General features: G+C 40.3%; 1 protein-coding gene across 1 annotated transcript in view; it reads left to right on the top strand.

Annotated features, from left to right (window-relative positions):
• LOC126175286 (4-hydroxybutyrate coenzyme A transferase) overlaps positions 1-13473 on the top strand; it is a 140637-nt gene that overhangs the window by 13634 nt on the left and 113530 nt on the right. The window contains exon 2 of the mRNA XM_049921950.1: positions 11815-11967. Within this exon, the coding sequence (XP_049777907.1) occupies positions 11815-11967 (153 nt within the window). The remainder of the gene's footprint in view (positions 1-11814; positions 11968-13473) is intronic.

Here is a 13473-nt window from a genome sequence, read left to right as displayed (position 1 = left end):
GTTCAGTCTCCTCGGCCAGCTATTCAGTCGCTTCCCTTCACCGATCTACGGAGCGGTTTATGTCGCAAAGTTGCTCATTTATGGCATGCGCATTGGTCAACACTTCCCGTAATAAATTGCGGGAAGTGAAAGCCCTTCCTTGCGCTTGGACCTCTTCCTCCCGAACGCGTCGTCGGGAGGAGGTACCGAGCGGGGTGGCGCAGTGGGTAGCACACTGGACTCGCATTCGGGAGGACGACGGTTCAATCCCGCGTCCGGCCATCCTGATTTAGGTTTTCCGTGATTTCCCTACATCGCTTCAGGCAAATGCCAGGATGGTTCCTTTGACAGGGCACGGCCGACTTCCTTCCCTAATCCAATGAGACCGATGACCTCGCAGTTTGGTCTCTTCCCCCAAACAACCCAACTCGGGAGGAGGTAATTTTAGCTAGACTCCGGATAGGGCACTGTCTTTTTAGCCATCGACATCTTTTAAGCGGCGATCCTCCCCCCACTCTGTCCCCACTGCTTTCAGCTGTGGACGGTAAGACACCTTTTAATTGAATGCCCCTATTTTAATCCGTTACGCTCCCGTCTACAGCTATCGCCTGATCTGTCGTCGATTTTAGCAGATGACACGCGCTCAGCCGACCGCGTTCTCCAGTTTATTAGTGACAGTGAAATGACGTCAGTCATTTGAAGCTTTTTTTTGGGGACAACCACCCCCTTTCTGTAGTGGATTTTTAAGCATTTCTTCTATTTTTAGTTTCTCCAATTTTATGACTTTGTTCCCATTGCTGCTGGTTTTCAATTTCGGTTTTTTACTGTCTTAAGTCACGGGCTGGGCGCTAATGACCATAGAAGTTTTGCGCCGTAAAACCAAAAACAAAAAAAAAAAACACGTTCAGTCACATCCCAGATGTGTTAGTGGGTTCAGATCTGGCGAGTTGACAGGCCAGCACATCAGTTGGAACTCGCCACTGGTTCCTTGACTGACTCCGTCACCTTCTCGACCTTGTGATACGGCGCATTATGATGCTGAAAAATGCCACTCCAGTCGGGAAAATGGTCGTCATGAAGCGGTGTAAGTGGTCTGGATCCAGTGCATGATACTCCTTGGTCGCCATGGTGCCTTTTATGAGCTCCCTGGACACATGGATGCCAACATGAATGTTCGCCAGAGAATAGTGGAGAAGCCGCCAGCTTTCCTCCGAGCCACAGTAAAGATGTTACGGAGCTGTTCCCCTGGAAGACACCGGATTCCCGCCCTCCCATTGGCATAATGATGAAGATATTGGGATTCATCAGACCAAGAAACACTCTGTCACTGCGCCGATGCGTATTACCGATTCCCATTTCAGTCGTAGTTGTCGGCGTCGTGGTGTAACGTTGGCACATGCACGGGTGTCGGCTGAGGAGGCCCATCGTTGGGAGTGTTCAATGCACTCTGTGTTCACACAGACTGGTACTCTGCCCAGCACCAAAGTCTAATGCAGGTTCCTCCCCAATTCGTCGCCTGTTCAGTATTACCAGTCTGGCCAGCATACGAAGTCCGACATCTGTAACGAGGAGTGGCCGCCCAACCCCACGACTTCTGTACATAATTTCACCTTGGCTTCGCCACATGCTGAAGACAGTAATCAAAACACCTCGAACCCCCGACAAATCGTGCAGTTCCTGAAGTGCTCGTTCCAAGCCTCTGGGCCATCACAGTCTGCTCTCGGTCAATTTCAGGCAGGTACATTATGCGCCTTGCCCATTCTACGCCCAGCCAGCACGCTCATGATACTACATGCACCAGCGTGTTTCCAAGTCATTCCTCAGCAGGTGACGCTGTTATCGCCTGGACGCTTTATATCGATAGTAGGTCGATGGTCATAACATTCCGGCTGATCTGCTTGTAGACACATCACGCCTTGAAAATTTTCTGCTCAAAGAAATAAAATTGTATCTACAGTCTAAGCTTGGTGTAGTTTCTCGCTACCTGCCAATCCAGAATTTAAATGTCACAGTAGCACGCACACAGAAGTGCCGAAGTGTGACTACTGGTCCTTACGCGCGTTGGATATAATGTTGCGCGTTGGATATAATGTTGAAGTTCACATCGAGCGCAGTGACTTAAGATATTGTCTCCTTATTTGGGAGCAGCTGATTAAAAATTTTGTCGGGGTATCCAGACTTAATTTCCCCTGGTTACCACCAGCCACTTCATATGACCGCCAGTTGGTCTTCTTTCCCGTCCTTCTACACTTGAGTTCGTGTACCATCAGTAGCCATCTAACAGTGGAAACGGCAAACAATACCAGCTGTTACTGCCACTTGTTATCTTTAACAGAGATTTTGTCAAGCTCGCACACATTTTAGTGCCTTTTGTCCCTGGTTATTGTTCTGGCACAGTTTCTCGTGCCGCGCGCCACGCGAGTACTGCGGGAGGAATGAGGCAGGGAGCGGGAAGGCAGTCCTGCCGTATGTTCACTTCGGCATGGCGCATATGGGCAGTGGAAGTATTGTCCATCCGAAAAATACGGCTTTGCTGTACACTGAATTTTATCATCACTGAGTAGTGTTTCGCTTTTCGGTGTTAAAGCGCTCCATCTCTTTTCGTTAGTACATACTAGTTTTCAGTTACATACATCTCTACAGTTATCTTGTTTTATTTATTCTTTTGTCAAGACCAGTTCAATAACTGGTGAGCCATTAGTCCTCGGACAATCTTCTGCCTCCACAATGTTTTCAGATTGTGAGAAAATGGTTCAAATGGCTCTGAGCATTGTGGGACTTATCATCTGAGGTCACCAGTCCCCTAGAACTTAGAACTACTTAAACCTAACAAACCTAAGGACACATCACACAGCCATGCCCGAGGCAGGATTCGAACCTGCGACCGTAGCAGTCGCGCGGTTCCGGACTGAAGCGTCTAGAACCGCTCGGCCACCGCGGCCGGCGATTGTGAGAAGGGACAGACGATTCGTCGTGAAGGTAGTGAATAAGGAAGTAAGGAATATAAAATCGTGTGAGTCAGAAGCAAGGTAGGAAAGTAAAACAACGTTATCTACTTGCTGCCTGTTATGCTGACGTATCTCTATGATCTGTTGCAAAAAGTCGAAAAGGCGTAATTCCCACATATGACCCCTTTGTGCATCTGGTAAAAAATGTCCAAGGAATGAAGTACATAAGTTTCACTATCGTTTCTTGGATATGGATGTAATAAGAGACATTATACTATGTAAATGTGGACATCACATTTCCACTGCAAGCTAGAAACAGTTCAAAAGCAGTCACAAATAACGTGTTGAGAAAAAGCATTTCAATTGTTGCGCACACACACACACGTTTTCAGCATTAATAAACTAATTATACAACAGGCTACACAAATGAAAGAAAATGGTCGGTATTATTACGACAGTAGGAGTATCTTGAAAGATTGTGGTGATGAAAGATTGTGGTGATTAGATGTATTTAATTTGTTGAAATGTATTACTGACAAAGGCAGATCTACTTTCATGACAATGTTTTTCGAACGACGTGAACTCCCACTCACAAGACACACATGGCTAGTTTCCGCATTCCTATGCCGTACATAATGCTCAGCTGCTGACAATGCCCTGACCATTGTGTTGTGCGACAGATCAACTGTATATTTTTCTCAGTGACAACTACTTTATTCGCGAATCACACATTGTCAATTTGGCAAACCGTAGGAGAGTAATCAGCATCTGGCATGTGCCTATCGTTCCGCCTGAAGAGAACGCTCGTCATTATTTTAATACTGTTCAGATCAAGAGAAGGAATAAAATCCTTTAGTAACTTTCCTTTCCAGTCGTATGGGCACTTCGCCACGAAGCTGACATACAACGCTACAAGCAGGGTAAAAATGAAATATTTGTACTGAATAGTTTTGTAAAATTGTTTGAGAAAGATTACAGTGTGTGCGGGCTTCGTTTCTGTCAACGCTGAACGTCGCCAACCGGCGCGTGCGAAGTATATGTATGCGTTCTCATATGCTTCCTAGTTTTTATTCATACGAAACTGAGAATTTTCTTTGAGAATGTTGTTTTGCTCCGAGTATCAACTCTGGAGAATGGTCTCGTTTTTATTCATACAACCCAATATGCGTTGGACCCGCGGGGCATGTACGAAACGTGCGCGTCGCGCTCTAGTGTCCTTGTCACGTCACACGTGCTGTTGTTGTTGCCTTCAGTCCTGAGACTGGTTTGATGATGCAGTTCTCCATGCCACTCTATCCTGTGCAAGCTTCTTCATCTCCCAGTACTTACTGCAATCTACATCCTTCTGAATCTGCTTAGTGTATTCATCTCTTGGTCTCCCTCTACGATTTTTACCCTCCACGCTGCCCTTCAATGCTAAATTTGTGATCCCTTGATGCCTCAGAACATGTCCTACCAACCGGTCTTGTCAAGTTGTGCCACAAACTCCTCTTCTCCCCAATTCTATTCAGTACCTCCTCATTAGTTATGTGATCTACCCATCTAATTTTCAGCATTCTTCTGTAGCACCAAATTTCGGAAGCTTCTATTCTCTTCTTGTCCAAACTATTTATCGTCCATGTTTCACTTCCATATACGCTCTCAATTTGCGCTTAGCCTTAGTTGTAGTTCAGTACATCACGTTATGAAAAAATCTTACCTGCAAAAATTTTAACAAAGCATGAAGAATAGTAATCCCACTACGATTTTCAGGAGAAAATTCCTAAGTATCGAGCTTATGAAGCTCAAAAAACAGAATAAATTGTATAAATGTCATTGTCAAGGAAATTTTCTCCGTCGGTAATGATTCTGCCAAGTACGTGCCTTTAAATCGGTTATTAGGTTCAACCATAGTTTCTCTGTGAATTGTGTACCAGAATTAAAAGGTTTAAAGTTTATCTGTGAAGCAACGAAACCTCCTCTTTTTATTTAACGTATGATCTTTTGCACTCGCCCTAACCCATGTCTTTTGTGAGCAAATTACAGCTATGGACGCAACTTCTTGATTTCAAAATTCCTATTATTCTCGATACTTTCCTATGTTTAATTTTAAATATATTTTTTAAATTTCGCGTAGTACCAGCATTAATCAGTCCTGCATGATTTCTAGAAGTATTTAGATAGGGGAACTTCTCAACAAAGATGACATAGATCATTGGAATTGATGTGCTCGTAAGGAACTTTGACGAGATGTGGATCATGGATCGCCTTCCTAAATTATTCGAAGCGGAAGCCAGGCGTAGGTAATCAAGCATTCTGATTTAAATTCGTGACTCATGGAACTTCGAGGCATTTGACATTGATTTACACTAAACTAAGAAACGTATATGGAACGTTGGAGCTTGAATGTCGGCATTACAGGAATGAGCAAAGAGTAGATAGTACCACTTTGCCTGGAACGCATAGATTTTGAGAAAGGCTGTGACGAAGTAGAGGGAAATCCCGGATTGAAGGAGGAGTAAAGAACGGAGGTCCCATATCACGATTTATTTTCTTTTACAAGCGAAAATTTTCAGATCTTTAAACTGTGGAAAATACGAAGTAGGTGTTAAAGTAGTACACGTGAACAACCTTAGTTTTCTTGATGACGTTGTACAGTTTGCCTCTATTGAGGATAAACTTCAACAAAGAACGGAACAATTTAATGGAGCAAGTTTGAAAGTAATATAATAATAATAATAATAATAATAATAATAATAACACTTAATATCCAAACAAATTCAAATAACATCACATCACAGCCAATACAGATTAAGCGTGGAATATACCAAGGAGACTCATTAAGTCCTTTCTGGTTCTGTCTTGCTCTGAACCCACTATCCAACATGCTAAATAATACAAATTATGGATACAATATTACTGGAACATACCCACACAAAATCACACATTTGCTATACATGGATGATCTAAAACTACTGGCAGCAACAAATCAACAACTCAACCAATTACTAAAGATAACAGAAGTATTCAGCAATGATATAAATATGGCTTTTGGAACAGACAAATGTAAGAAAAATAGCATAGTCAAGGGCAAACACACTAAACAAGAAGATTACATATTGGATAACCACAGCGACTGCATAGAAGCGATGGAAAAAACAGATGCCTATAAATACCTAGGATACAGACAAAAAATAGGAATAGATAATACAAATATTAAAGAAGAACTAAAAGAAAAATATAGACAAAGACTAACAAAAATACTGAAAACAGAATTGACAGCAAGAAACAAGACAAAAGCTATAAATACTTATGCTATACCAGTATTGACCTACTCATTTGGAGTAGTGAAATGGAGTGACACAGACCTAGAAGCACTCAATACACTTACACGATCACAATGCCACAAATATAGAATACATCACATACATTCAGCAACAGAAAGATTCACATTAAGCAGAAAGGAAGGTGGAAGGGGATTTATAGATATAAAAAACCTACATTATGGACAGGTAGACAATTTAAGAAAATTCTTTCTAGAACGAGCCGAAACTAGCAAAATACACAAAGCAATCACTCATATAAATACATCAGCTACACCATTGCAATTTCATAACCACTTCTACAACCCTTTAGATCACATAACATCAACAGATACAAAGAAAGTAAATTGGAAAAAGAAAACACTACACGGCAAGCACCCGTATCATCTAACACAGCCACACATAGATCAAGACGCATCCAACACATGGCTAAGAAAAGGCAATATATACAGTGAGACGGAAGGATTCATGATTGCAATACAGGATCAAACAATAAACACCAGATATTACAGCAAGCATATTATTAAAGATCCCAACACCACAACAGATAAATGCAGACTTTGCAAACAACAAATAGAAACAGTAGATCACATCACAAGCGGATGTACAATACTAGCAAATACAGAATACCCCAGAAGACATGACAATGTAGCAAAAATAATACATCAACAACTTGCCATAAAACATAAACTAATAAAACAACACGTTCCCACATACAAGTACACACCACAAAATGTACTGGAGAATGATGAATACAAATTATACTGGAACAGAACGATTATAACAGATAAAACAACACCACATAACAAACCTGACATCATACTCACCAATAAAAAGAAGAAATTAACTCAACTAATTGAAATATCCATACCCAACACAACAAATATACAGAAGAAAACAGGAGAAAAAATTGAAAAATACATCCAACTGGCTGAGGAAGTCAAGGACATGTGGCATCAGGATAAAGTCGACATTATCCCAATTATACTATCAACTACAGGAGTCATACCTCACAATATTCACCAGTACATCAATGCAATACAGCTACATCCAAACATATATATACAACTACAAAAATCTGTAATTATTGATACATGTTCAATTACCCGAAAGTTCCTAAATGCAATATAACATATACCATACAGTTACAAGGAAGTCACGCTTGACCGAGGTCCGCGTCACGTTCCATTTTTAACCAGACTTAAGTCTGAGGAAAAAAAAGTCAATAATAATAATAATAATAATAATAATAATAATAACGTAATGTATAACGATTCATCAGGAAATTTACAAATAATCAATGAAGTTCTAGAACAAATTGACGATTTTTTGAATTTAGAACAGATAAAGACAATGACTGAGACGTATGCAAGAAAGAACTGAAGAGACGTGACGAAACTGGTAGATAACACTAGAAAACGTACACGAGCAACAAGGTAGCATGTAGCTGAAGACCAGCAAGGAAATGTGTGATGATCTTTGTAACAAGCACAGTATATCCGTTGGGCAGTGATAGTGCAAAGTGGCTGTTCAAAATGTGGGCATGTTCGGTCTATACATTTAACATTTCTAGGTTAGAAGTGCATATAGCATTACTAAATGGAACATATAGCGAGTGAAAGAAAGCTGGATCACAGAATGTAGAAATGCGAGTATGGTACAAAGTCACGCCCATTACTCGCGGACAACTCATAGCGTGACGCATTACAGTTTGTGAGATGAACTGTGACCTGGGTTCACTCATTACTCATTTCAAGGGGACTTCTTAATACAGTGCTTGCTTGTAATAATGGTAGAAAGTTGACATTTCAAATTTTATTGGGTCATTTATTTAGTGTATGGTGTCACAAAATAAACTTAATTTACATACGGTGCAGGCTATAATAAAAAAAAGCGAGGTATAAAAGCTCGTATAAAAAACAAAACGGCATATATCAAGAGAGACACTGGGCAATTTTTATACGTCCTGTTGCATCTTGGGTAACAGTGAAGAAGCTGCTGACGGTAACTCGATAAAGCGGCGTTCGTTCGACATGTCGTACTGTGATTTGTCTGTTGGTACCACATTGACATGCCAGTGAAGGTCTCATTCTTCATCGGTGATTTCTTCTTATCGTGTTCAGGCTGATGCCCTTTTTCCGATTTAAGTGGAACTCCAAGGGGTTTTTTGTGTTAACTAACGGTCTTCGTTAGGCGTTGCAAATAGCTAAAGATAGTGGAACATGAATGCAGAAAACCATCACGAATAGTACGTGCCTGCAAGTAATGAGAAATGCCAGCGAAACCTGATAGGGCAATGTAGATTAGACTGCACAGGTTTTAAATATAAGTATACAGGGATACTTCCTTCCACATTAATTTCCTTACAGCTTTCTAACTGAGCCATCACTGCTCCCACGACCACTACATAACGCAAAAGGAAAACGAGAAATATTGAGTGTTTTAAATTCTTAGTGACCAGCAGTTCGATAGCAGGCCGTCGTGCCTTGAGTGTTCTTTACTTAGAGAATACCGATGTACGGTGATGAAAATATGTATTTGAGTATGCTTGTAATACCGTTACCAAAGTTATTGCAATCCAATATTTTTACCTGTGAAATATTGCTTTTATTTTACACGATTTGACGTATAATTGTGTGGTGCAATTAATGGCTACAAAGCTGACGTAAAGATTAACGAATTCGACCCGCTTTGGGAAGAAGCGATGCTCACTTTTCTGTCTGGCAATCCGGTTTTAGATTTTCTTAGTTCCTGTAATTCGATTATGGCCATGGTCAGGATGGTTCCTTAAGAAAACGATACTTGATTTATTTCCCCATCTCTATTGTTCTGGACGACATGTTGAACCTTAATCTACCTTGAATAGCGACATCATGTAAAACAAACATTGTTTCAAAATGTAGAAAAGGTTATCACTCACTCTGAATAAAGCGTACATCATATCCAAAACTACTTAACAGCACCTAACAATACCGATAAACATTATTATTAAGTAGTTTAGTGGAATCACAGGAAATCATTTCTAGAACTGTGTGGGAATTCTGTAATGAATAAAGTCTCCACTAAAACGACCAAATAGAGGGGAGGGGGGCGTATTTACGTTTTTCCTTCGTATCATTTCTTTACAAAACAACGGTCAGTTGTTGTGGGTGATAACTTACGGTAGGTCGTATTGTTTACTAGACCCATAAAGGTCTAGAGCCGGGTTTCCCAAACTGTTTTCGGTGGAACACTGGTTTTCTGCAGGAAATGAGTAAGTGCTCCACGAAAAACTACTCATATGGCATTTTTCGACATTTTGACGGTACTAATTATTTTTTGAAATTTTATTATGATTTCTGTGTTATCACTCAGGATTTAAAATTGAATAAACCAATTTTTTCTCATATAAAAATATATGTACGGTAAAAATAAACTAGGTGTCCATCAAAGTACCAGGATTGTCAGCGTTCCTTCAGAGAAAAAGTTGGGGAATCTCTGGCATAGAGGAGAGGCTAGCGTATTGAAGATATCGATAATTGTCATACTGTTCTGACGAGGCCCACGAGCCAGCAGCCGTATCCGGCGGGGAGCGAGCAATTATTTCAATAATTCTTGACTGCGCGTTTAAATGCATGCAGCTCTCGATAGCACACGAAAAAATTAATTTCAGAAGTGGATACCTTCTCAATTTCATATTGATTTCCCGTGGACCCAGCACGGAGTCGAGCATTCGCGAAGTGTGGCGAATAAGCCGACTAGTGTGACGTCACAAGTTCGGTGAAGGGCCAGTATATCTCGAAAACCCCGTGTTCTGGATAGTGACGTTACTGCTGGCTCCCCTTTTTTTATGTTTTAATGGTATTGCGTTGACAGCGGAATCTCTTACGTAGCCCAAGACCTAGATTAGGTTGTACGGTGACACAACAGTTGTAAGTTGTCGGAACTAACAAATCTCATTACGGGCATTATGAGTGTTGCATATAACAGTTATATTTACATCCCTGATGAAAACCTCTCTTTTTCCACTACGGTCTGATATTGTCGTTTTAATATGTTATGACGGCATTAGTAACAAGAACATTCCCACCCCACCTCCCCGTCCAGCTCTCTATTGCTGTAGATTCCGTGAATTTTACGGTTTTGCAAATATTTTTGTGTTACTGACATTGGTTTGTAGTTTCTTGAGGCTCATATTTCCACCGCATTCACGACGTCACCGATTTATGGGTGGAGTATCAGTTGTTTATGCTTTACTGGCCTCCCTGTCATTATTCCTTTTTTTCTCTATTTAAATTTCTTTTAGGTGAGGTTAATTCCTTTTCTGCTGCACCCAGTTTCACTTTTTAAGAGTCCCCTTCATATGGCTCATTGGTGAAGAAAAGACCTTAGGGGATTCCGTATCCTTGATGCTAGCTGAAGACGAAAGAACAGTTGAGTAAACTTTTGCACTTCTTCTGGTAATGTGGGTTCAATCCTTATCTTTACACTTTCACTGTAACAGATTATGGGAGGCTTGTGGGAGGGATAACCCTTCCTGCCACATGCTAGATACCATGCAACCTCAGCTGCACACAGCCCCTACTTACTTTATAATTTCTCTTACCTTATTTTACTATACTATTATCAATCTCCCAGCTAGCAGACATTATTTATTCCGTTACTCTAACCCCTACATGAGGTTGGTAGGGTCAGATGTTGGGGTGCCTCTCGCAACAGATGAGACCAGTGTCACCCCTCATGTGCTCTCCCACCTACTGACGTACCGGACTCGTATACTTTTACCTCTCTTCAAATTGTCATCATTGCTGCTTTCTGGGCCTCGATTTTTACCTGACGTACCGGACTCGTATACTTTTACCTCTCTTCAAATTGTCATCATTGCTGCTTTCTGGGCCTCGATTTTTACCACTCCTACATGACACTAAATTTAGGTGGTTAATGGGCTACCCCTTGAAAGAGGGAGTGATGATTTATCTGATTAGTTGCTTAACCACCCCCCCCCCTCTCCCCCTTCAACCAGCCGACCAACCAATCGTCAAACCCAAAGCAGCATCTATAGAATGAGTATGTGAAAGGACTCTGTCAACTTTCAGGTATGTTATGTATTGTAAGCTCTGTTAGACAGTAAATGACTTAGTTACTAGCACAGATGATTTTTTGATTGCCAACTCCATGGAGTACTGTGTGCACAATGACCATGTATGTTAAATTAAAAGGAAAGTCAGCATTGGCCGTAATATTGATGTTTTATTGATGGCAGAATCGATTTTCGATCACATGGTGATCATATTCAGTGCTGATATGTACAAATTAAACTCAGACACTGGTATCAAGTTATCAATAAGCAAAACTGAGAAGCGATCACAATATTGGTTATTGTGATCGCTTCTCGGTTTTGGTTATTGATAACTTGATACCAGTGTCTGAGTTTAATTTGTACATATCAGCACTGAAGATGATCACTATGTGATCGGAAATCGATTCTGCCATCAATAAAACATCAATATTACGACCAACGCTGACTTTCATTTTAATTTAACAGATGTTTTTATTGTTTGCAAGAAGCGTTGGCCATGACAGTTGCCTTTGGTCTTGTGTGACAGGTGACACCGTATTTGTCCAGGGGGCGGCAGCAACGCCGACCGTCCTGGTCAACGCGATGACTGAGCATGGCAAAAATAACTGTCTGAAGGACATTACTGTCTGTCACATGCACACAGAAGGCAACGCTCCCTACGTGGAACCTGACTGCGAAGGTAAGTACTGATGACAGACCTGCTTCTAAATTACAAGTATGTAAATTCCTCTGTACACTAAGGAAGAAAAGGTAAACACTGGAGTACCAGCTAATTATTGTTATAAGTTGTCATTGTCGTATAAATGGGATAACAGACTGGTTTTAAAAAATCGAATGTCCTGTTGCTTGTTCTTTCATCCAGTCTGTTTTCTCAGTCAAATGAAACTAGTCTCTACTGCCATGTCAGCTATATGAATATTTCTCTCCCATTCTGGGTTTGTGGTTTCACTTTTGAGACAAGTAACGACAAGTCTGGGATGGTCACTTGACTCACATGAATGCTTTCACTGCATCTCCAGGCAGAGTGTTTCCTCTTAGCTACTTGGTGGATCTCTTTTAAGCATAAATGAGCCATGACTAGGGTTGACAAATTTTGTAGAGACAAATACTGAGAATAGGTAAACAGACCTAAAAGTGAAGTGTTCTCAGAATGTATGTGTGTTTTGACATGAACAAAAAATTTTCATTCTTCTGACACTGAATTTAAAGTTTTGGTTAGCTTTATAAGTTTAATAAATAGTGATACATCATAAATTAATGTTTAAGTAAATGAACATTTACTTTCATAATTTAAATTCGTTGAAGCTCTGTCTCTCTCTTCCTGTTTATTGCGCCCATCACCGATAATTCTCTTTTTGTTAAATGCTGAGGGTGGCGGTGGTGGTGGTGGTGGTGATAGAAAGCAAATAGGGAACAGTTTTTGTAATGGTTTAGTGATGTATTCACTTTCTTTTTAAGCATATTCTGCCATTTGTGGAAGTATATTTGTGTGAAAAATGTCATTCATTAATTTTGTTGGAATTTCTTTAGTGTATTTCCAGAATATGTATCCTCCTTGCAGATACTATGTGTGGCAAAGATTTTACCATGTGGATTGCTTTTTATGCAGTCATGCAATTTTTTGCATTCACAAGCAACTGAGTATGTGTTATGTAATCGTACTGTTAATAAACATTGAAGAACAACTAAACTTAAGCTACCACCTGACACACAATAAAAAAAAGTATAATGACAAAAACAGAAATGATGGCAAAAAGTGCAGTCAACAATAGTGATTTAACAACACCAAAAAAATCTGTTGTCTGTTGTAAGATGAGTGCAGTTGCCACTCCTGTTGTTGCAGAGGATGTGAACTTGGTTGCAGACTATTTATGTATTAGCTAGAGACATGTTTAATTGTGAAATTAGGGAACCAGTCTGAGAACGTGAACATTATTTATTCATAAACTACCTATGTTTGTTTTTGCAGTCTGTGAAATGTGGACTGGTTTATGTGCATGGATGTGATTTGCTTGTACATAGCCAGTGACACAATTTTCTGTACAGAAATTTAATGAATAGCAGAATAAATGTTTAAGTGTTGGATTCAGATGATGTCAATACATGATCATCACAGCATTTCAGTATAGTGGAATGCAAACTGTGACTAAAGTGTGACAATGTTCCATCCTTCTTCATGTACACA

Source organism: Schistocerca cancellata, chromosome 3 (assembly GCF_023864275.1).
Source record: "Schistocerca cancellata isolate TAMUIC-IGC-003103 chromosome 3, iqSchCanc2.1, whole genome shotgun sequence".
NCBI lineage: Eukaryota > Metazoa > Arthropoda > Insecta > Orthoptera > Acrididae > Schistocerca > Schistocerca cancellata.
This window is presented reverse-complemented; position numbering and strand designations above follow the sequence as displayed.